Raw genomic sequence first — 25,927 nt, forward strand, 5'->3', positions numbered from 1 at the left:
AAATTTATTTATTCATGTGACAGAGACACAGAGTGGGAACACAGGCAGGAGGTATGGGAGAGGGAGAAGCAGACTTCCTGCTGAGCAGGGGTCCCCAACATGAGGCTTGATCCCAGGACCCTGGGATCATGACCTGAACCGAAGGCAGATTCTAGTGACTGAGCCACCCAGGCATCCCTACAATTCAGTGGTGTTAAATACATTCACACTGTTGCACAACCTTCACCATCATCCATCTCCAGAACTTTCTCATCATCTCAAACTGAAACTCTGTGCCCATTAAAAAAATAACTCCTAGTTCCCCACAGTGCCTGGCAGCCACCACTCTACTTTCGGTCTCAGTGAATTTGATTACTCTAAGTACTTCATATAAGTAGAATCATATATTTCTGTTTTGTGCCTGGCTTATTTCACTGAACACAGTGTCCTCAAGGCTTATTCAAGTTGTAGCATGCATGAGAAAATATATATATATGGAGGAGGGGCAGAGGGAAAGGAAGAAGCAGAATCCCTGCTGAGCAGGGAGCCCGATGCGGACCCTTCCCAGGATGCCAGGATCATCACCAGAGCTGAAGGTAGACAGCTAACTGACTGAGCCACCCAGGTGCCCACATGCATGAGAATTTAAGTCCTTTTTAAAGGCTGAATAATATTCCATTATATGTATATTTCATGTTCTGTTTATCCCTTTGTCTGTTGATGGACACTGGATTAGCTTTTACCAAATTGTGAATAATGCTGCTACCTGTGAACACAAGTGTATAAATATTTGTTTTGAGTCCCTGCTTTTGTTTCTTTTGGGCATATACCCTTAAGTAGAATTGTTAGATTATATAGTAATTCTGTGTTTAATTTTTTGAGGAATTGCCATACGCATTTTCCATAGTGGCTGAGTATTTTACAGTCTTACTGGCAGTGTACAGGGGTTCCAGTTTCTCTGCATCTTTGACACACTTGTTATTCTTTTTAACGTAGTAGGCATTCTAATGAGTGTGGGGTGGTGTCTCATTGTGGTTTTGATGTGTATTTCCCTAATAACTAGTGATGTGGAGCATCTTTTCATGTGCTCATTGGCCATTTATATGTCTTTGGAGAAAACTGTTCAAGTCCTTTGTCTATATTTGAACTGGGTTATTTTTTATTGTTGTTATTGAGTTTTTAGGGGTTCTCTATCTATTGCAGAGATTAATCCCTTATTAGATGTATAATTTGTAAATATTTTCTCCCATCCTGTGGGTCACTTTTTTTTCTCTTGATATGGTCCTTTGATGCACAAAGTTTTTATTTTGATGAAGTCCAATTTATCTACTTTTCTTGTTGTTATTGTTGTCTGGGCTTTGGCATTATATTCAAGAAATCCAAAGTCATAAAGCTTTTTGTGTGTGTTTTCTTCAAAAAGTTTTGTAGTTTTAGCTTACATGTATTTCTTTGATCTACCCTGAGAGTTATTTTTGTTTGTGGTGTATGCCAGTAAGGCACTGTTTTGGTTAGAGTAACTAGCTTTCTGGTTCAGATTTGAAATCAGGAAGTGTGAGTCCTCCAACTTGTTCTTCTTTTTCAAGATCGTTTTGGCTGTTCATGATCCCTTGAGATTCCATATGGATTTTATTTTAGGGAAGGGTTTTTCTATTTCTACAAATAGAATAGGTTTACAAATAGGTATTTCTCTTTCTACAAAAAAATGTCATTGGGATTTGATAGAGAGTGTATTGAATCTGTAAATGGCTTTGGGTAGTATTGACATTTTAACAGTGTTAAGTCTTCCAATCCTTGAACAGGGGGTGACTCTCCGTTTATTTATATCTCCTTTAATTCCTTCAGCAATGTTTTGTAGTTTCCTTAGTTTTTTCCTAAGTATTTTATTTTTGATCCTTATACATGGAATTGTTTTCTTAATTTCCTTTTTGGGTTATTCATAGTTAGTATATAGAAATGCAGCTGGTGTGTGTGTATGTGTGTTGATTTTTTTATCCCTGTACCTTTGCTGAATTTATTCATCCAAAACTTTTTTTATACAAACTTTTAAAAACTGTTGCATTTGTCTTCTGTGTTGTGTAACAGGTTACACAAATTTAGAGTTTAAATAACACACATTTAAAATAACACATTTATTTTCCTGCAATTTCTGTGGGGCAGGAGTCAGAGTATGGCTGAGCTGGGTCCTCTGCATCGGGTCTCATGAGGCTGTAATCAAGGTGTGTATAGCTGGGTGGAATTCTCTTTTGGAGACTTATATGATAAAAATCCATCTCCCTGCTCACTGAGATTTTTGACAACATTAGTTTATTTGTGGTTTTAGGACTAAAGCTTCTTGCTCACTGAATGTTGCTTTACGATAACTAAAGGTTATGTAAAGACTGTCTTCAAATTCCTAAAGGCTGCTCTCAGCTCTTGGAGGCAACCTGAATTTCTTGGCCTTGTGGTATTTCCTGATATGGCCCTTTGGTCAAATCATTAAGGAGAGTCTAGAGCAAGTTTGCTGGCTGGCTAGTCTTATATAACGTAACATAATCATGGGAATGACATCTCATAACCTTTGTCATATTCTGTTGGTTAGAAGCAAGTCACAAGTCCTGGCCACATTCTTTGGGAGGTGTTTACACAAAGGTAGGAACAGAGGGGGTGCGGATAACGAAACCTTAGAGTCTGTCTTCCATAGCTGATTACAAAATAGCACATACTTTATAAACCTATTTTTTCTTAAAAAAAATATATGTGCAGTTAAAAGAAGTTTATCTTACAAAATAGCACATACTTTATAAGCCTGTTTCTCTTTGAAAAACATGTATGTGCAGTTAACTATGTATTATTCAGGGTTTTTATTGTTAATTTTCTGTTTCTTCATTATTCCCCCTTCTCCTCTCTGCAACATTCTAGTTTTGCAATTTTAAATCAATAGTTGGTATTTTCATTATAACTAAATAAATATTATTTACTGCTCAGCCAGGTATTGTGCCATGATTATTTTCTTTCTTGTTTAACTCAGTTTTTCCAGGGGGGCTGCTAGGGGGTTTCCGTTCTTTGCTTAGTTTTCTCTTCACCTTATTTTTTGAAACCAAATGCTCCCAACATTTTTTTTAAGTCCTTCATCCTATTTGTCTAATTTATTTAGTTTATTTGTGAAACATATAAACAAAAATACAGTTTGAAGAACAATAAAATGAGCATCTATGTCTCACTTCCTAGGTCAAGAAATGAACACTACAATTATCCTAGAAGTTCCTACACATACTCTTTAATGTACCTCTTCCTCTTCAGGCAATCAATGCCATTTTACATGTTAATCACTCTCTTGGGACCATTCCTTGCCCAACTGTGCTGTTTCACTCTCCGTACATGTATTTCTAATCAATATGTGGTTCAATTTTGAAAAGTGGAATAGTTCTTCCACCTTTTTGCATTTATTAGTTAGGATAGACTTACCTACTTCAACAAACTACCCTCAAGTTTCAGTGGTTTAACACAGTTCAGGGGTATGTCTCACATCTCTGTGGTAAAGGAGTAGTCACCAGATGAAAGGAGCCTGTGTCCCTGGATGACTCTGCAACAAACTACTTTGATTTTTTTTTTATTTCGGATAAAAGGAGGCATATGAAGCATATCCTCTAGTAGCTTATCCTCTAGTAGCTTATTGACAAAGGGCATAAAAGGTAAATTTTTGAGGCCTCAAATGTCTAAAAATGCTTTAATCATCAAGTATGAGAAATAGAATGTTTTGACTGGGCATAGGCTGTTTATAGATCGTCTTTAGTTTTCCTTTAGAAGTTTGAAGGCAACTATACAGTGATTGTCCTTTTTCCAGAATTACCTTTTTAAAAAAAGATTTTATTTGTTTGAGAGAGAAAGAACAGGATGGGAGAAGGGGCAGAGGGAGAGGGAAAGAGAGAGAGAGAGTATCTCAAGCAGACGCTGTGCTGAATGGGGTGCCCTATGTGGGACTCCAGCCCACCACCCTGAGATCATAACCTTAAGCCGAACTCAAGAGTTGGTCACTCAGCTGACTGAGCCACCCAGGTGCCTCATTACGAGAATTACTTTTAAAAGTTTAAAACCATTCTATTTGTTAATTCTTTCTATGTAACCTTATTTTCTCACCCATGGAAGTGTGTAAAGTCATCTTTGTCTTCAGTGTTTGAAATTCACTGTGGTAATTCACTATGAAATACTTCGGTGTGGACTCAGGACTTATGTTGAGCATTCTGTGGGCCCTTTGAGTCTGGAGAAACTTAAGTCTTTAACTTCTGGAAAGTAATTACTGATATTGTTCTCTGTGTGCCTATGTGTGTGTGTGTGTGTGTGTGTGTGTGCGCGTGCAAGTGCGTGCGTGCGTGCAGTAGGCTGTGGTGGATGAGCAGGTTTGGGAGGAAGGATGGTCAGTTTGTCTTTATTTGTACAAAAAGGAGCCACCTAAATATTGATGTTAGGTCTTTTATGAGCAGAAGTCATGTGTCTAAAGTGGAGCCCATTGCATGTAGCTTTAGATTGGTTGGCACTTGGATTAGCTACTCTCAGAGCTGTGCTGTTAGTTGCTCCTCTCGAACTATTCCCTTGTGAACATTGTACTTGCATTGCATTATATCTTGTTGACTTCCTTTTATGGGCCTGACTGGTATCTTGCCTACCATTTCAGAGTATTACTTTGCCCTTTCTAAGACAGGTGTAAGCTGTCTTACCTGGCTAACATGGCTCAAGAGAGGGGAAATGTTGGCCTCTCCCTTTATGCTATAAAAGTATCTCATGGCACTATTTTATTTTCCAGTGAGTGGAAGGATTCATAGAATAGAGGTCTTCAAGGAAAGCTGATAATTTGAAAGGATTTCGCCTTGATTATAAAAAGCTATAGACTTAAAAATTGTTGTTTTCCCCCAGGAATTTAGAGGATGTTAATGCTTGCTTCTTTGTTTTAATTTTGACCTGCCTGTTGATTCAAGTTAGATTTTTAATTTTAAAAGTTAATCCAGGGGTGCTCATTCTATTTAAAATTAGCAATATGTTTTTCACTTACTTAAAATGTCATTATGACTGTAAAAGTGATGGTCACTATGAAATCTGTTAGGAAATTATAGTTTTACCAGAGATGACCAATATGAATTTTTGTAGTCCTACTTTGCAATTGCCCTGACAGACTAAATGAATCTTTCCCCTTTGTCAGTTCGTTAATATTGTTTCAAAGTTGGTTTTTCTTGTTAAGTTTGTGTTTTCATACTATGAAGTAACCCATAATTGTAGATTTTAGCTTAAATAATTTTTTTGATAAAGTGATTATCAATAATATATAAAGCTTAAGAAAAAGGAAAATTCTTTTTATACAGATTGTCTTTGTTCTTTATTTGTATCTATGAAGTTTTACATATTTGCAGTCATACTTTACATGGCATTTTGTTATCTTTTTGTACATTATAGGCATATCAAATGTGTCCTTGTCTTTGTTTCCTTCCTATGACTTTTTTCCTGCCACAATTTATTATATCATGTTGACTGGCCTTGACTTAAAGCTGTTGTTGTCAATTTGGGTCATTTAAAGTTTTATCTTTGGTTTTACTATAGACTAACAAAAAGCTAAAATGATAATATTTATTAATATAATTTTCCCTCTTGTTGCATTATATTCTATTTTATTTTTGTTATTAGAATATAGTTAATATAAATATTGCCAGTAGAGTTCATTTTAATCAGAAGGAGAGCCTAATGTTTAAGGCTAATTTATTTTTTCCTTTGGCACTTAATTCTGGTTCCATCTATTTTATTGTTAGTAACAGAGGTTAGTTACTTGCTTCTATCATGTTAGTTTTGATTTTTCATTTCTTTCAGTGGAAGAAGTGTTTCAGTAATAATTCTGTATACCCCAGGTGGAAAACACACCCTTGTATAATTCAGTAAAAGGACTTCCAGTTCCGTTTATTGTTGCTACATACCTAGTAAATTGGAAATAGTGAAAAATGCCTTCCCACTAAGTATATAGGTGTGGTATTGGATTATATTTGTGTTTGAAAATATGCAATTCCCATGCCCACCCATGGCTCAACTAAGATTAATCTTAACCATGGGATTTGCTTCTGAATTTTACTTTACTGCCTTCTCTTTTGCTTACTGTGATTTTAGATGTTTTGTTTTTTGGTGTTGGTGATAATTAACAGTACATTTCCATAGCATTTTACACTTTTTTTTTTTTTTTAAGATTTTATTTATTTGTCAGAGAGAGAGAGCACAAGTGCGCAAAAGCAGGGGGAGTGGCAGGCAGAGGGAGAAGAGGAACTCAATTCCAGGACCTGAGGACCTGGGATCATGACCTGAGCAGAAGGCAGATGCTTAACCGAGTGAGCTACCCAGGCTTCCCTATAGAAACTTTTATATCCACTTGACCCAGGAAAAAATTTACTAAAAGAAGTGTAAGAATTCATTGAAAGCCACAAAACATAGTGGAATGAATTTAAAGATCTGAATAAATGGAAAGACATCCTATGTTAATGAATTGGAATCAATATTGTTAAGATGGCTGTATTATCGAAAATTATCTATAGATTCAGTGTAATCTCTATCAAAATTCCAGCTGCCTCTTTTTTTTAATTGACATGCCAATCCTAAAATTTATATGGAAGTATAAAGGACTTAGAAAAGCCAGTAAAATCTTAAAAAGAACGAAGTTGAAAGACACACTCTCCCCAATTTTAAAACTTGCTGCAAAGTTAGAGTAGTAATCAAGACAGGGTGATACTGACAGAAGGATTTCTGTATCTATTTATAGAGTTATATAGATAGATCAGTGGAATAGAATTGAGGTCAATGGAATAGAATAAACCCTTATTTTTATGGTTGATTGGTTTTTGACTAGGCTGCCAAGGTCATTTAGTTGTGGAAAGAATAGTCTTTTCAACAAATGGTACTGGAGCAAGTGGATATCCACTGACAAAAGAATGATGTTGGTACTCTGCCTCATACCATATATAAAAATTAACTCAAACTGGATTACAGACTTGATAGTAAGAGCTAAAATTGTAAAATTCTAAGAAGAAAGCATAATAAATTCTTGAGGTTTTGGGGTAGGCGATGCTTTCTTAGAAATTACATCAAATGGGAGTGCCTAGGTGGCATAGTTAGTTGTATTGGACTCTCGGTTTCCACTTAGCTCTGATCTCAAGGTTGTGGGATTGAGCCCTGTGTTGGGCTCTGTGCTCAGGCGTGGAATCTGCTTGGAATTCATTCTGCGTCTCCCTCTGTCCCTCCCACTTCTGCCCTCTTTCTCTTTTTCTTTTTAAAGAATAAGCAAATAAATCTTTAAAACAAAATGACATCAAATGAAACAACAAAAGAAAAAATAGGTAAATTGACTCCCTCACAATAAAAGCTTTCGTGCTTCAGAGATCACCATTCAGAAAGTATATGTAGAAATAGTGTAACTACTTTTCCCCTTTTCTTTGCCATTTTAGTTTTCCCATTTACTCTTTTGTCCACTCATAAGGCAATGATTATTATGTACGTAGTGCTTTGCAAATTCAAAGTACATATTTATTGGAAAGAGAAAATTTAAAAATATGTATTTTATTTTATAACAGTTTTCTAATTTTAGAACCTTCATAGTAATTACATTTAAAAAAATCGCAACTTTATTGGATGCTTCCTTATTTCTACCTTGTCTTTGATTTTATCTTTGTTCTTTGCTGCCTGAGCTTCTGTTGTTCTCCTTGGTACCTCTGTTCTTTTCCTGTTGTTTGCTCTATTGCACACTTTTAAGTCTGACCTGTCCTTAGCATATGTAATTTTCTCTCTCCCTTCCTTTCATCCTTTGAATGTATGTCCATACACTCATTTTTGAGGTTCTTTTGTTCTTTCTTTCTTTCTCTCTTTGTTTTTGAGTAGAAACTGAGATGTTTTTAAAAAGCATAGGGAAAGGAGGGAATTTGAATAGTACTAGAAAATGGTTTACTTCTCAGGGCATACTGAGAATGAAGTTGTTGGGTAAGAGCACATCTTCCTAATTTGGGTTCTGCACCGTTGAGGAAAATAGTATTGTTAATCATGTGGAACACACGCCCATTAGCGTTCATTTATTTAAACATAGTTAGCAAGGAAGTAAGTGCAACCACTGGCATATCATTTTATGAAAGGAGGAAATGGAAAAATTATCAGTTGTTTTGAGTGTATGAGAATAATATGCATTCAAAATATGAGACTTTAAAAGAAACTTTTTGTGATTCTTAGGACTACCGAATGTGGAAGTTGGAGAAGGGATTATACAGTTTCTCACTGACCCTTTATAGGCGTTTTATTTTGTAAAAATACGAGTTTAATTTAACCATTAGAATTTGAGTTTAATTTGTTTTGTAAAATATGAATTTAATATGAGGTTCTCATATTCTACTGAGATATAATTTGTGTTTAGTATCTACCTTTCATGTTCCACCAGGTCTTCCAGTTTTGCCTCATATACACATATTTTCATTTTGTACTTTGCCTTAATTTCTAGATGTGCCTTTTATTCTTTCTGTAGGTTCTATTAATGATTTATTCATTTTGCATAATGTCCTCATTTAGCTATTTGCAGGAATTGATGTCTTTAAGTGTTCAGTCTTTCCTCCTGCAGGCCTGCCCTCTCTCCTTCCCTCTGCTACCGCTTTGCTCTTGCCCCTGTCCTTCCCCCTTCATTTTTTTCTCTTCTAGTCAGCAATTGAAGCATTCTCTCCTTTGCCCATAGTCTTTCTAATGTCTACATAACTATTGGTATTCTTCTATACTGTGATTACCCCTACTTCCTTTCTGGTTTCAAATCAATATATATATATATATTTTAAAGATTTTATTTATTTATTTGACAGAGAGAGATCACAAGTAGGCAGAGGCAAGCAGAGAGAGAGAGGTGGGGGAAGCAGGCTCCCTGCTGAGCAGAGAGCCAGATACAGGACTCAATCCCCGACCCTGAGATCATGACCTGAGCTGAAGGCAGAGGCTTAACCCACTGAGCCACCCAACCGCCCCTCAAATCAAGACTTTTTTAAATTGAAATTACCAGTTCCCATGCCTTTCGTTCACTTATTCATCTGCCTTTCTCAACTAGTTATTTTTTCCCAACACTTTATTATACACATTTTGCAACTTATAGAGAAGTTGAAAAGAGTTCTACTATAAACATTCATGTACTTACTACTTGGAGTCCACTGTTAATATTTTACTGCGTTTGGGGTGCCTGGGTAGCTCAGTTGGTTAAGTGTCTGCCTCGGCTCAGGTCATGATCCCAGGATTCTGGCATCTAATCCTACGTCAGGCTCCTTGCACATTGGGGAATCTGGTTCTCCTCAGCTTGCTGCTCCCTCTGCTTGCTTGTGCTATCTGTCTGTCGAGGAAAAAAAAAAAGAATCAATGATAAAAAGATATGCACAGATCTTTAATGATTTCTCTCTTCTAAGTCAGTTGTGTTCTCATGAGAGAACTAACTCCCATTATAAGGCCACACTTCTAAAACTTGTGTGTTCATTTGGAATTTCAAAAATGGACTTTGAATGCCAGAAAGTACCTTAAAAATTTCTTTTTAATTTTTTATTATATAAATGTGCTACATAGTGTGACGATTATAGTTAAAGGTATTTTTATTTTTTTTCTAGATTTTTCCATGCTTCTGCAAATATTGTTAGCATTGCTAATGATATCACATAATGCATACTGCAGGAAGTAACTTGAGGATGTTTTTGTTTAGTTAAAAGTGCAAGAATTTAAAGAAAGCCACGATTGCCCTTTTGTCTACTTCATAAACTGAATATGTAAAAGAGGTAGTTAATTCAAGACACTTCAAACATTTATGGAATGCTTTCTAAGTACCTGAACTCACTTGAGCTCCTATTAACCATGTTGGACAATTGTGTCTGCTCTGTAAGTGAAGAAACCAAGCCTCAGGTAGGGGAAATGGCAATGCAGCAGTTGAACTCAGATCCTCTCACTTTAACTTTGGTCCAGTGGGAACAGCTGCAGTCCCACTTGGTCTTTAGTTCAAGTGCCATTCCAGATAGTGCGATTTGCTGATGAATAAAGACCAAATGTTTTATTGTGTAGACTAATGTTAACTGTAGTGATGACTGATGCAGAGGCTTATACCAATATTTTGAGTTCCCTATGATGAAATACTCAGATATAGAGAACTGCAATTATTGGGATCCAGACAGAACTTTGCAAGTGTGCTATATTTAGAATGTGACTTACTGATGCTACTTACCCATTCTATTTTCACAAAAGTGAACAATATCATGATTGAAGTGCCACTTAATGTGGCAAAATGCCTATTTTTCAGAAATATATTAAGTGAGAAACTAATTGGAGAAAAGAAAGCCTTGTTGGTATATCTATTGTGGAAGGTTTCTGTTTCACAACATCCTTCAAGCTACTTCCCTTCTTTCCCTTAGGTAGACAGATCCTTATTGACAAAATCTTCTGGAGAAAATCATCTTGACATCGTTCAGGTAATGGGCCTGACAAAATGTGGGCAGTTTTGTTTTTGTCAGTGGATGTAAAGTTTTAGCTCTTAGTTTGGCCAATATCACCAAGGAAAAGCTCTAAGAGATGAACCCAGCTCCTGAAGAAAAGTATTCATGAGGAATCCTCCTTGTGATAGCAACTCACTGAAAGTCCTTTAGGATCAGAAACTGGAAATAATCTGTTTCAGATCAACTTTTGAGTCTATAGCCTTATTTTTGTCATTTTGAAGATAGACTGCATAGGAGCCAAAAACCTTTTACTTTTTCTAATATTAGTAAGGATGTCTGCCTACAGAGTACAAATCATGTAATTCTTTCAAAAACATTAGATTGTTTTTTGACATAGGTAATTGTTGATTTGGCTCGTGTGCTCCTGAGAAAGGTGATGGGACCTGGCCAATGACTCATGTAAACCTCTTGATATTCTCTGTAGATAGGACAAGAAGGACAAGGAAGACAGAAGTTTTCCCCATTTCCTGCTTATCCTGTGCCTCTGTCTCTTTTCCTGTCATCTTTCTCTCAGGACTGGCTAGCCTGGAGCCTGTTGAAACAGTTTTGTTGTTTTTGAGAGAGAGAGAACAAGCAGGGAGGAGAGTCAGAGAGAGAAGGAGAAGTAGATTCTCTGCTGAGCAGAGAGCCCCATGTGGGGCTCCATCCTGGGACACTGAGATCACAACCCAAACCGAAGGCAGGTACTGACTGAGCCACCCAGGAGCCCCAAAACAGTTTTGTTTTGAGGCATTTTTAAGAAAAGATAATTCTTTGTAAGTCTGTGTACTAGAAGTATCCTGGCAGATCTGGGGTTTAAGGCAGTGTTCCTTGAGGAAGATGGAAATGGATTATGGAAAAAGAGGAGACAGAAATCCATTAGAAAGAGGGTCACCAGCAGTGGCTTCAGATAGTGTCTCAGCCGCCTAATTTGGGTGTGATTCATTTTGGGGCCACTTTATTCTTTGAGCCTTGGATCTGGTTTATGCATCTCTCTTTCCCCAGTGTTATTGGAATGTTAAAAGTGCAGCCATAATCCTTTCCTCCTAACGAAACCACTCTTAAACTTTTGATAAAATCTTTACTTCTTCTTCTATAATTATTCTTATGTTCCTGACATTAGAAAATACCTTTTTTTGTTTCCTATTTCTGTGGAATATCTTTGAATGTGTCCTTGGAAGGCTGGCTGAAGGATGAATATTGGGTGATATTACTGTGCATCAGTTAAATTGTCACTTTGAAAAGTACTGCATGCTGCTTTTTTTCTCAGTAGGTGACTAATACTTAGATTGTACATTGTTACTATTAAGTGTATGATCTTTAAAATGGTGCTGAGGGTGAGGATGAGGGAAGACTTCTGAAAAAACAACACTGAGCTTTTCAGAAATTGTCCTGATTTGTGGCTGGGACTTCTCAGCTGCTGCTTTCAGACATAACATTCCTTCTCTTCATTTCCATTTGAAGGAGTCCTTTCTTATCATATCCAGATAGATTTTCTATGGCAGAGTGAGGAACTATCATCAGTCTTCATTCTGATTGACAAACATAGCATGCTAGCTATGTGGGAATAAGAAGTGGTGTCAGATAAGAGGGGAATGGCCTGAATTTTCGTTGAAGACTTTTTTTGGAAGAGTGAATTGATGAAGTGCTTCTGTTTTATTTTGCCTGGAATAAATAAATTCCAACACATTAAAGTCACTTGGAGTTTTGATATAGTTCATTCTACTGGGAAGAACTTAACTTGAGAATTCCTTTGTGACTCACGTTTATTTTGTTAAAGCTAGGAAAAAAAAGTTTTAAATTAATGGGTATTTTGCTAAATGAACTGTACTTCTCAGGAATTTGTAATTGAAACTGTGAAGTGCTATGCAGAAATATAAGATGTTATTGAATATGAAATTCTTCATATATGAACATATATGGATTTTCTTTTTTTTAAAACTTTTTTTTTTTTTTTTAAAGATTTTTATTTATTTGTTTATTTGACAGACAGAGATCACAAATAGGCAGAGAGGCAGGCACAGAGAGAGGAAGCAGGCTCCCCGCTGAGCAGAGAGCCCGATGCGGGGCTTGATCCCTGGACCCTGAGATCACGACCTGAGCCGAAGGCAGAGGCTCAACCCGCTTAGCCACCGAGGTACCCCTGGGATGGATTTTCTTATGGGAATCTTTAATTTTAAATACCATGTGTTTGGAAGGCCAGATCATCTTTACTACCCTTATTATTTAATCCTGGCAGATGAATTTTTCTCCCCCCTCCTTTTTTTGTAAAAACGGGTCTATTTCATAATAACAGCAACAATAATAGATCCATAGATACATTCTTAATCGATGGCCTACATCAGTTTTGTGTTTGTCATCGTATCTTTGGCACTTTCCACAGTACCTGGTAGTAGCAGGCACGCAGTTATTGTTGCATGGACAGTGTTGGTAATTGTTAATTGCAGAATAATTAATCATTTGTTATTTTATGTGGTAATAGTTTAATTGGAATTGTTTTTAAAGTTACACTAAAGGGCGCCTGGGTGGCTCAGTGGGTTAAGCCGCTGCCTTCAGCTCAGGTCATGATCTCGGGGTCCTGGGATCGAGTCCCACATTGGGCTCTCTGTCAGTGGGGAGCCTGCTTCCCTTCCTCTCTCTCTGCCTGCCTCTCTGCCTACTTGTGATCTCTCTCTGTCTAATAAATAAATAAAATTAAAAAAAAATAAAGTTACACTAAAAAGCCAATTTATCTTTGCAAGTTTAAGGTTCCGTGTTAAAATTTCTTGAATATGTTGTTTCAAAGCTTTAGAATGAATGACTTTGCTGAACTCTTTTTTGCTCTGTGTTGGAAATAAGTTTTAGAAATAGCTATAGTAATTTTAAACTGTTAAGTAGAATTATTGCTGACTGCAGTTTTTCTGAGGCTAATGTTATAACACATTCTTTTTTTTTTTAGACTTATTTATTTTATAGATAGTGTGTCCGTGTGAGCATGGGAGCAGGGGTGGGGAGGGTAAGCAGAGGGAAGGGATCTCCAGCAGATTCCTCACCAAGCTTGTAGCCTGAGGCCGGGCTCAATCTCACAATCCTGAGCTGAAATCAAGATTCTGTCCTCAACTGACCGAACCCCAAGGTGCCCCTACAACACATTCTTATAGATTGCTGTCTGTGGGTATAACATGATAAGAAAGAATTGGGAGAGGGGCGCCTGGGTGGATCAGTGGGTTAAAGCCTCTGCCTTCGGCTCAGGGTCATGATCCCGGGGTCCTGGGTCCTGGGATCAAGCCTCGCATCGGGCTCTCTGCTCAGCAGAGAGCCTGCTTCCTCCTCTCTCTCTGCCTGCCTGTCTGCCTACTTGTGATCTCTGTCAAATAAATAAATAAAATCTTAAAAAAAAAGAGAAAGAAAGAATTGGGAGGTTTAATGATTAGTATAAATTTAAATATTCTAAAATTTGTTGGAATAATTTGATAGGAAAATGTATTTGTTGACTAATTTATATGTAAATACACAAATATAATTTTTCTAAAAGTGAATATGTAAAGGAGCTTTAAAATAGTACAAAGAGGGGCGCGTGGGTGGCTCAGTGGGTTAAGCCTCTGCCTTCGGATCATGTCATGATCTCAGGGTCCTGGGATCGAGCCCCACATCGGGCTCTCTGTTGAGCAGGGAGCCTGTTTCCCTTTCTTTCTCTGCCTGCCCCTCTGTCTACTTGTGATCTCTGTTGAAGAGATAAATAAAGTCTTTAAAAAACAAACAAATAAATAAAATGGTACAAAGAGAAACATCCTAAGTAAATTCTGTTTCTGTTTATTCTGTTTATTTCAGGGCCAAACACGGTGAAATCACATTTCACAGTTAAAACACTATTAAGAAGACATTATGGGGACTCCTGGTTCTGGAAGGAAAAGGACGCCTATAAAAGACCGATTTTCTGCAGAAGATGAAGCTTTGAGTAACATTGCCAGAGAGGTGTGTCTGGAAAACCCCCTCTCAACATTGAGTTGCACAGTTGGAAACGTAAAAGTGCTAGGGGGAGGAGGTATATATAGGCTTTCATTTACTGAGCAGATTTTAGAATGCTTACTTGTGAATAAGATGTTGAATCTGACCTCTAAATACTGTATTAGAATAGAATATAGTTATTTGGATATCTGTTCCTCTTACTGAAAAATTAACTTTTCATTTTATTTTTTGTGGATCACTTTGAGGTACCTGTAATGTTTTGAAATTTATAATGAATCTTTAGTATTAAAATTTCTATGGTAATTAGAATGTAGAAAATATGATAACTGTATTATTGAAACACTCATGGGCTATACGGTTAGCATATTCAAGGAGGCACTGTATAAATGTTGATAGAAAGAGGCCTTACTTGGTGTCTGCCCAGATTCAGTTATTTTAGCTGTTTTTTGAAATACTGCAGTGGAATTTTTATGTTTAACTTTCAGCTAGCACCAGAGCTTCTGGAGCATTTTTGTTTTGGTTTGTTGACAACTCAGAAGAAGGAAGAAAATGGAGAGGGTTGTCACCTGTTGAATCATTGGCAACATTTCCTGTTGCATATTGGAAATTTAAGATAACTCCCAGCTGTGATTTCTTAGTGAGGTGCCAACTTTGTTTCAGACTCTGACTCTATCTGCAGCTGCAGACCTGACCATAAATTAATCTGGTACAAGAATTGGTTAGAGCATTATTAAATTATATTCTTTTTGTGAAGATTAGTCCCTCACCACTTCCTCTTTGTTATTCTTAGTAAATAGCTCATTTAGGACTGGTGCTATTTCCTTTTTTGACATATTATACAGTCTTTTTTTGATCTAGCTCATTGTTACATTTTTCCTCTGGTAAGCTACTCAGTTAGCTTTTGAATTGGATGTCAAATTCTGTAGAGGGATGTTTGAAGCAAAGAAAAGTTGTCTAACAACTATTGACAAGCTTATGATACTTTAACAAAATCACTTTTAAAAAATCAAGTTGAGATATTTTCAGATAAGAGGGTAAAAGATACTTTTTTTTTTTTTTTAAAGATTTTATTTATTTATTTGGCAGAGATCACAAGTAGGTAGAGAGGCAGGTGGAGAGAGAGAGAGGAGGAAGCAGGCTCCCTGTGGAGCAGAGAGCCCAACATGGGGCTCTATCCCAGGACCTTGGGATCATGACCTGAGCCGAAGGCAGAGGCTTTAACCCACTGAGTCACCCAGAGGCCCCTAAAAGATACTTTAAAATGAAGTGAAAATGAGATACAAGGATCTTAAATATTTGCACAAATGAAGCATTTTGGAAGCCTATGTTTGGAAACATAGTTTTATTTGAAAAGTGAAACTACTCAAAGTGTTCACTTCCCAAATTAGAGGGATTTACCCAGATTTCTATAAAGATAGAAAATGTTGGTACCTTCTCGGCTTTTTTGTACTAAGTATTTGAACTCTTTTTGGATTTATGATGCTTTGTTTGCAAAAGTGGGTGTATTCTAAACATTTAACACTTGAGTGCTTTCTGTGCGACAAATGCTTCTACGCATTTAAGCTGCATTAATTCATTTAATCTTCACAAAATTCCGAGATTGGTTTTATTATCTCCATTTTAACAAAGAAACCATTGCACAGAAAAGTTAAGCATCTTTCCTAAGGTCACACAGCCAGAAAATAGCAGAGCTTGGTTTCGATCACGTGAAGTTTAGCTCCAAGGTCTTAGCATTTAACTGCTTGCTGTGCTGTTTCTCAGTATTCTCCAACTCCCCCATTAATAGTTTGTTTTTTGGTAACTATTCATGACTTTGAAAGCACTTGCCCGTTTTGATTCTCACAATAACCTTGTGAGTTAGGAAGGATATGTATTACTATTAGCCTTATTTACAGATGAGGAAACAGACAAAGCTGAGAGATAAAAGTCTAAAAGATATCAGAGCTGGGGTTCTAATTCAGCTACTTAAAACCATTGTTTATTCTACTGTCCCATACTGTTTCCAGAAGAGGCTGGCTTTGGAGAGTTTTAAGTGTGGCTTTGAATCCTGCCTCAACTAGTTTCTTGTTGAGTAATTTTGTTAAGTAATTCTTATGGACTCCAGTTTCCTCATTTGTAAAATGGGAATAATATTGTCTTCATGTACTATATGGCTGTTGTGATGATTAAAGGACACAAAGCATGTAAACCTTTATCCTAGTGTTAGGTTTGCAGTGGGCTATTTTGTTGCCTAGTAATAAGTTGGAATTGAAAGTGATACTAGAAATTTAAAAAGATATTTATTAAGATAGGTGTTCTAAAACATGGTTGATCACCAGACTCCCTCAGGGAACTTTTTCAGTGTGCACAGTCCCTGGCGTTTCTTGTACTTGCTAAATCAGAATCTGTGGGAGTTGAGCTCAGAAACCTGTATTTAAGCGCATGTGCGATTGTGCATGCACACTGACACACAGACACACAAGCAGTTTTCTTCCTGGGGGATCTTCATGGCCAGTCAGATTTGGGAACCATGAAACAAATGCAGAGAAGAAAAAACAACAACACAACAACAACAACAAAAACAAAACAGAAACAAAATACAGAAGAGATCTTATCCTGGATAGTCAGCTTTTTATACCTACAGGTTGTTTTCCTTTCTGTAAATTATTATTTTGCTATGAAATAACTTAGATTAATACAGTTATTAAATCACAATTTATAGTATAATAATAAAAATTATTATAAAAGGATTTAAAAGGAGAGTATTTTTAGTTTTTATTTTTATTTTCAGAGCTCTGAATATGAATATGCCAGCTCTTCATAACCTGGTCAAAAGGCTCAGCCTAACCTTCAATATGAAAGGGCCAATTTTTATTAAGGTTCAAATTATTTATTTGTGTGATGTAGTAGTTTCAAAACTAAAGTTTGAAAACTTTAGAGGAAATAGAGTTAGCAGTTTTAAAATAATTCCTTCATATATTTCTTGTGATTCTTTTTTTCTTGAAAGTTTTCATAACAATTCTCAATTGTTCATTCATACATTACATGGTTGACATTTGCACATCACCCCTAGACTTTATTTTCTCCCATATGATCATCCCTTTCACAAAAAAACATCCCTGAAGAGGAAGAAACCAAACAGAATAGAACCCCCATAGTGATTAAAGAGGACAAATATCTTAATCCCCCCTTTAATTTTAAATCTCAACAGCTTAGTTTGTCTTTCTCACTTCAAATTGTTTTTTTTTTTTTTTTTTTTTGAGGTAGACAGGGAATACCATAAATAAAAATAACCTCTTTTTCCTCCTGCTTACTATTTGCTCAGGTTTCTTTGCTCCTCAGTTGGCCCCCAGTCAGGGAACTAGAGGGAATGAGAAGGAAAAGAAACAGAAGTCATAGATATATTCTGCAAATTGGATAATTTACAGGCTAAAATAAGGAACTGAGTACGTAAAAAAAAAAGTACTAAAATACGGAACTGAGTTATGTATGGTAAAACATACATAACATAAAACTTACCTTACCCATGTTTACAAGTGTGGGATTCTGTGGCCTTAAGTGCATTCATATTGTTGTGCAACCATTATCACCACCCATTTACAGAAGTCTTCATTTTTGATGACCTGTGTACATTTATAAAAGATGTTTGGGTGTTTGAAGACTGCTCTGTGAAGTCAGGAATGTGGATGGATTTAGAAGCCCTGTCCTGTCTGTAATGGGCATGTTGCTCTCTGTTGGGGGAGCATGGGCTATCATAGCTCTTGGAAGAGTTCAGAGGAGCTGTGTCAGAAGGGATCACCAGCAAGTCTTCTCGGATGTCAGAGGACCAATCTGCATGCCTTTTTTTCCTTCTTGCTTGTTTGGCTTTGATTGTTCCACAGGTTTGGGGGAAATGCAATTAGAGAGTTGACTTTAAGTGAAACTTACCTGAAAGCACAAAGTGTTTCAAATTGGGAACCTTTAGGCATCTAGCTTTCCAAAGGAGAAAGATGAGGGTAGCATGGAAGCTGTTTAAGCCGCCTTACTACAGGTAGTTTAACAAATATCATGGTGACTGTTACCAGGAAAAGAAATTAAGCCTTTTGAAGGGGTAGTGAACAGTCTTTTTAAGGCATCACACAAGCCTGGAATATTAATGATTTCCTTGTTTTAGAGCCGCGTATATGAATGTACATCTCTCCAAATGGAAGTTATCAGAATGTTGCTTATTTTTGGACCTTATGATCTGAAAGTCCTTGTAGCTCTAAAATTTGGTGAGTTCCCTTATGATTCAGGACCCAAAGAGATTCATGTTCATAATGTGCAGTTCTCTCAAATCTAAAGGATCAATGAAAAGCATAGAAATTGATCATCTTTTATAGGAATTGGAGTTTAGCAAATGGAGTGTTCAGAGACTTGTTGTTGAGCAGAATGTTCATATAGACATAGACATAGTAGGTACATACACTTACTAGTAATAAAGAAGAAAGGAAGCTTTTGTGGCTTTTTGACATTTGTGGCTGCTAGGGTTTTCAGATTTCATTTGTTTATTTATTTATTTATTTATTTATTTATTTTTTAAAGATTTTATTTATTTATCTGTCAAAGAGAGAGCGAGAGTGAGCACAGGCAGACAGAGTGGAAGGCAGAGTCAGAGGGAGAAGCAGGCTCCCTGCGGAGCAAGGAGCCTGATGTGGGACTCGATCCCAGGATGCCGGGATCATGACCTGAGCCGAAGGCAGCTGCTTAACCAACTGAGCCACCCAGGTGTCCCTCAGATTTCATTTAAAAATATTTATTTATTTATTGAGAAAGAGAGAGAGAGAGTTGGGGAGAGGGCAGAGTGGAGGGAGAGAAGGAGAATCCTCAAGTAGACTGGTATCATGGAACTGGATATCATGACCTGAGCCAAAATCAAGAGTCACTTAACTGAGCCATCCAGGCACCCCCAGAGTTCATTTTTCAAAATAGCTTTATTGAGATAAATTTTATCCATTGAAATATACAAATCAATGGATTTTTGGTATTTTGCAATATTAATTTTTTAAAAGTTGTGATTATAGTATGTATAACAAAATTTGCCATTTAAATTATGTTTTCAGACTACGGTTCAGTGGCATTCATTGCATTTACAATGTTGTGCAACCATCACCACTGTCTGTTTCTAAATAGTGATGAAAATCTGTTCTTTTCATCACCCCAGACAGAAACTCTGTAACCATTAAGTAAGAACTCCCATTATCCCCCTCTGCCAGATCCGGGTGAATTTTAATCTGATTTATGTCTCTATGAATTTGTCTAATTCTGAATATTCCATACAAGCAGAATTACACAGTATTTTTCCTTTTGTATCTGGCTTTTTTCTCTTAGTGTAATGACTGCAAGATTCATCTATGTTGTAGCATGTTTTAGAACTTGATTCCTCACTCCCCTACCTTAACTTCTTTCCTTTTTTAAGATTGAATAATTTTCCACTGTATGAATATATTACATTTTGTTTATCCATTTATCTGTTGATGGATACTTTGTTGGATTTCATTTTGCTGTCTGTGGAAGTAACAGCCATCCCAGGCATCTAGCAGTGAAAACCAGAAGTTTTTGCAGGCTTTGATTATGTATCAGCAGCCTGAACAGAAGGATACGAAGACAAGAATTGGGCTTAGTTTAAAAGATACTGTCTAGTGTTAATGTTTTGTGGGACGATAACCATGATAGTTTGGTATAACTAATGATTTCATAGTTATCTCACTATTTTACTTGGTTATTTATTCATTTTTAGGGCATGGTAAATTAAGGATAAAAAACTTGGTACAGATAGCAGCTTTTAAAATGCAAAGAATCACCATAATCACAATATATATGGGTGTTAATACCATCTTTCATTTAAGACTAGAGGTTAAATTTGCAACGATGTGGATGGAACTAGAGGGTATTATGCTTAGCGAATTAAGTCAGTTGGAGAAAGACAACTATCATATGATCTCCCTGATAAGAGGCAGTGGAGATGCAGTGTGGGGGGATTGAGGGGTAGGAAAAGAATAAATGAAACAAGATGGGATCGGGAGGAAGACAAACTATAAGACACTCTTAATCTCACAAAACAAACTGAGGGTGGCCTGGGGGAGCGGGGTAGGGAGAGGGTAATGGGGTTATGGACATTGGGGAGGGTATGTGCTATGGTGAGTGCTGTGAAGTGTGTAAACCTGGCGACTCAGACCTGTACCCCTGGGGCTAATAATACATTATATGTCTATTAAGAAAAAAAAGAATAGAGGTTAAAAGGGTGCCTGGGTTGCTCATTTGGTTAAGCATTCAACTGTTGGGTCTCGGCTAAGGTCTTAATCTCAGGGTCATGAGTTTAAATCCTGTACTGGGCTCATGCGGGGTGTGGAGCCCTAAAAAAAAAAAAAAAAAAGGAAAAGAAAAGAAAGGAAAAAAGGAATAGAGTTTTAAAAAACTGCACAAATTTTGAATGTCATTCATTCAGTAGATGTTTTTTGAGCATCTGTTCTTTGCAGGTGCTGTGTCAGATGTGAGGGATAGGTGGTGGACAGGTCTATCATAGTCCTTGCCCTCATGGAGCTTAGAGTCTATAGGGAGAAATAGACATTAAATAAAGAATTATAGAATGGACTAGTTGTTCAGTTTTCAGTTCCCTTTTTTCTTCAAAATTAATGTCTACATTTAACATGATAATTTCTGTCTTGAAAGCTACGATTGTCAGTGTACCTCACAGTGGCATTCTTAGAATTGAGGAAATATAGTAATCTATTTATTTACAACTGTGTTAAGTGCTTTGAGTGGACAGTAAATGATCTTATTAAAAAGTGTGTGATGGGGGACTTGACATGTTTGGGGTTTTTGGGAAGGCAACTGAGTTCTGAAGGGTGAATGGAATTATTCAGGGGAAAGAGTTGTTAGATGTGGGAAAGAGCTTTTCAGTCAGAGGAAGAATGTGTGACAAGGTTTTGAGCCTGAATGAGTGTGGAGAATTTGAGGAATAATAACAACAGCTAACATGTACTGATTACTGAGCTCATATTAGGTACCAATTACTGTCCTAAGTTCTTTATCGATTATGAATGCCAGGCATGGAGAAGTAAAGTAATTTGCCCAAGGTCACAAAGCTAGAAGGGTAAGGCTGAAATTTGTGTTTAGGCTCTTCTGTTTGTAAACTGCTATGCCTCCTGTGAGATCACTGTTAACACTAACATGCACAGCAAGGAGGAGGGAAACCAGAGAGGTAGGCAGGAGGCAGATCATATAAGCCAGTGGTTCTCAACCCTGGATGATTTTGTCCCCCACAGGACATTTGGCAATGTGTGGAGATATTTTTGTCTGTCATAACAGGAGGAAGGGTGTGCTACTGGCGTTTGTGAGTAGAGACCAGGGATGCTCATATGTATCTTACATTGCACAGGACAGCCCCCCACAACAAAGAATTATCTGGCCCAAATAGTCAATAGTTGAGAAGCCTGTTACAGTTTTTATAGACTGTATTTAGGATTTGGTCTGTGTCCTAAGAACAATGTAAAAACATTGAAGTCTTTTATTAGGGGTATGACATGATCAGATCTGTGCCTTAAAAGGCTGACGTTAGTGCAGATTAGAGATTATAACAGAAAGGTTATTAGTGGATGCGGGGAGATGAGTTGTGAGACTTGCAGAGGCAGTGGGGGCGTGGCCCAGAGGGATGGCAGTGGGGAGGGTGAGAGATAGTTGGGATGGAGAAGTAGTCAATGTTCAATGAGTGGCTGTGTTTGGGTAGTAGAGAGGGGAAAGTTTGGATTGTGCCTCTGGGTGGTGGTAGGGAACATTTGAATGGGCAGGAGTCTTGGAGAGGGAGGACCATGGATTTATGTTGTATGTGTTGTATTTAAGGTGCCTATGAAGCATCTAAGTGGAGACTGAAGAGGCAGTTTGTGAATATGGATCAAGAATTCTAAGAAGTCTTGGGGCACCTGGGTGGCTCAGTGGGTTAAGCCTCTGCCTTCGGCTCAGGTCATGATCCCAGGGTCCTGGGATCGAGCCCCGCATCGGGCTCTCTGCTCAGCAGGGAAGCCTGCTTCCTCCTCACTCTCTGCCTTCCTCTCTGCCTACTTGTGATCTCTCTCTCTGTCAAATAAATAAATAAAATATTTAAAAAAAAAGAATTCTAGGAAGTCTGGACTGTAAATAAAAATTGAGACCTGTGAGCATGTAGAAGAAGGTGATTAAAATCATTAGTGTGGATGAAATTTACCTAGGGGAGAAGTGTAGAGTTGAAAATAGTCACTCCTCAGGCTGAGTCCTACAGTACTCCAGGATTTCAAGGTCAAATCTTGGGTCCTTCTTAATTCTGACACTTTTTTGGTCATCCTTTTGTGCTTGGTTCAGATTGTTCTATGCAAATCGGACTTGTCTGGAACGCTACTCCACAGGAGGCATAATTACTCTTATTTAAAATACTTTTGAGTGTTCTCAGTGGTGATACACAAAAATTTATAAAAAATTATGAAATGTAAATCAATTTCTTAGAGTTATGAAGAGTGACTTATTTAATTTCTCCCCAGTTAAAATTCAAAGTACAAATTAGACAGAGTGTTTGAAAGAGTAAATTTAAGTTGTTGTTTTTAGTCATTTAGAATTCCTTGAAGTGGCATTAGTGCATGAATTCAGCCAATTCCCACTGTGTGCAGACCTTTCTCCATTTTTTTCCCCATTCACTCCTAGAACTAAGTTAGAGCCCTGACTCTGTGATGGCCAGCATCACTCTGAATATCCTGCTTTTCCTTGATTTGTTCCTCTAACCAGAATTAACAAGACTGAATTTTGTGTGATTGAAGAACACTGGTATAGCATTCAGTTCTTACAGTCTTCACCATTTCTGTGACTTAGAGGAATTTAGAGAAAAACATTCAAATAGCACATCAGTAACCTAAATATGAAGACATTTTTGGCATCACCCTTTTTGTTCCCCCAAAGTATTTCTGTGGGAACTATGATTCATATTTTCCCTTTTGGTTAGATATGTCACTGCAGATCCAGAATTTCCATTCTTCTGAGCTGTGTATTTATTAGGTTGTGTTCAAGTCTGTAATCTTAAATTTCCTCTCTCATTCCAAAAGAGTATTTTGCTATCAAAAGGTCTCTGAGTAAAAGGAAGATTTAGTTGTTTGACATCAAAAGAAAATGGCTTATGGGGGTGTGGGTGGCTCAGTGGGTTGGGCTTCTGCCTTAGGCTCTGGTCATGGTCTCCAGGTCCTGGGATCGAGCACCACAAATGGGCTCTCTACTCGGCCGGAAGCCTGCTTCCCCCTCCCTGCCTGCCTCTGTGCCTCCTTGTGACTTCTCTTTCTGTCAAATGAATAAATAAAATCTTAAAAAAAAAGAAAAAGAAAAAGAAAAAGAAAATGGCTTAAAATACCTAGATTTTTATCTAATTCATATAGGTGTTTGTACTAAAAAAAATTTATATAGTTGGCTTATGACTACCAGAAGCTTTTTAAAAAGTAGTTAACCATAATTATAATGTAAGATCTAATTAAGAAAAATGGTACCTGAGATTTTCTACTAAAGGGAAGTTGCTAAGAAGTTGAATAATGACTTTGTTAGTCTGGAAACCATAGCAACACTATAAATATTATGTCTCTTAATTTGTGTTTCAGGGTTCTTTTGGCATGAGTGTCATGGAAAAATAAACAAAATTAAACACAGTAAACTCTGAGCCTTAGCTACCTGAATTAGTCATTTTCCTTGAATGTTTCACTTTCTAGAACTTTGTATTACACATTTCTTGAAATTAAAGCATAGTCTGTAAAGATACAGATTATTTTTTGTATTTCTTACTTAGACCAGTTGCATGGGTTTTATACATACAAGCTGGCAGCTCTGTACTTGGCTTGATTAAGTGTGTTTCTGTCAAATTATGAAACTTAAAATTTTTTAAAAACATTTATTTATTTTAGAGGGAGAGTGAGCACGCATATGGTGGGGGGAAGGGAGAGGAAGAGAAATCCTCAAGCAGACTTCCCACTGGGCATGGAGCTGACACGGGGCTAGATCCCAGGACCCTTAGATCATGACCTGAGCCTAAATCAAGAGTTAGCAGCTTAATCTACTGAGCCACCCAGGAGCCCCTCAAATTATGAAATTTTAATTTGCCTCTCTTGAAAAGTGTTAAAAGATCACAGTAGGACAGAATTTTAAAGCTAGAGGTTTCCATTTTTTTAAAGGCATTTGAGTGTGTGTTTTCATGTACTTCTCATTGAAAATATTAAAGGCAGGAATGTTTTGATAATAGTTTAACTACCCAAGAGTCTCCCACTCAACATTAACTGATATCAGTGTTTTGTGATAATTGCTTCAGGTTAAAAAAGATAAAGAAGGGAGAAAGACAACATTATAAACAAAGTTTAGGACCCCTTTTTTTACTCCTAGGCTTCACTTTTCACCCTCCTTTACCCAACAGTGAACCACTATAATAAAATCATAAGATTTCCTTCCTGTCTGTGTTCAAAAAGTTCGACTGCATATCTCCCTAAAGTGTTTTATGCGTTTTTGTGTATTGTTTTCTAAGTGCTCAATAGGCATGTGGGTGTGAAACAAGTAGAACCATGTGAGAAGCGGCCAGAATAAGTTTAGTATGGCTGGAGAGAGGTTGGGGAATGGGAGGAGATGATGCTGGAGAGACGGTTGTAGGGCCAGTCATGAAGGGGTTTGTGTGCTGAGGAGTTTAAATCTGATTTTGGAAGCTGTGGAGGAGCTATTGAAGAGTACAAGATTTTTCAGATTTGATTTGTAGCACAGTTGCTTTAGCTACCATATGAAGAATGACTGGTAGGAGGCAGAGAACTAGCTAGGAAGCTGCTGTGGTCATCTTGGCAAGAAGTGCTGAGAGCCTGAATTAAGGCAGTAATAGTGAGAATGGAGAGGAAAGTTTGGGTGGCAAGAATAGTAAAGAGAGAATCTTGAAGAGAGCTATGTAGTTGAGGTTTGGTGAGTAAATGTTGGGGGAGGGTAAAAAAGAAGGAGGAGACTTACGATGATTCTTCATCTCAGTTTTTGGGTAACTTGATAGTTACCAAGGAATATGAAGAGGAATAGGAAGTTGAAGGGAAAGATTATAAATCCAATTTGTGATACATTGAGTCTGAGGTTCCAGTGGGACCTCAAATAGCCAGTTGGATCAGGACTGTGGGAGAGAAGTCTGAGTTGGACATAAAGACTTGCAGATAATCAGTATCAAGGCAGAGGGTGGGGGGAGGGAGGTGGAGCATGGAGTGAAAAGCGAGATCAAGCCAGAAACTTTGGAGCTTTGGACCTCATGATAAATTCAGAGGAAGAGAGGTTGAAGAGTCAGGGGTAAAAGTGGGCAATTAGTATTGCAGATAGCCAAGAGATGAAAATTTTAAAAAGCAATTGAGTGGTTAGGGATTTTGGAAGCCCAGAAGGGACAAGTGAGGTATAAGAATAGAAAAATCCTATTGGGTTTGGTAGTTAGAGGTCATTAGTGACTTGCAGGAGCAATTTCAGTAAATTGATTTGGGCAGAAGCCAGAATGCAGTCACATGGAGAAAGTGGGAAGTGGGGAA

General features: G+C 37.3%; 1 protein-coding gene across 7 annotated transcripts in view; it reads left to right on the forward strand.

Moving 5' to 3' along the window:
- LRRFIP2 (LRR binding FLII interacting protein 2) overlaps positions 1-25,927 on the forward strand; it is a 107,853-nt gene that overhangs the window by 6,855 nt on the left and 75,071 nt on the right. For all 7 annotated transcript variants that reach the window (XM_059390581.1, XM_059390582.1, XM_059390584.1 and 4 more), the window contains exons 2-3: positions 10,389-10,445; positions 14,259-14,402. In XM_059390581.1, the coding sequence (XP_059246564.1) occupies positions 14,313-14,402 (90 nt within the window). In that variant the 5' untranslated portion in view covers positions 10,389-10,445; positions 14,259-14,312. The remainder of the gene's footprint in view (positions 1-10,388; positions 10,446-14,258; positions 14,403-25,927) is intronic.

Source organism: Mustela nigripes, chromosome 2 (assembly GCF_022355385.1).
Source record: "Mustela nigripes isolate SB6536 chromosome 2, MUSNIG.SB6536, whole genome shotgun sequence".
NCBI classification, from domain to species: domain Eukaryota; kingdom Metazoa; phylum Chordata; class Mammalia; order Carnivora; family Mustelidae; genus Mustela; species Mustela nigripes.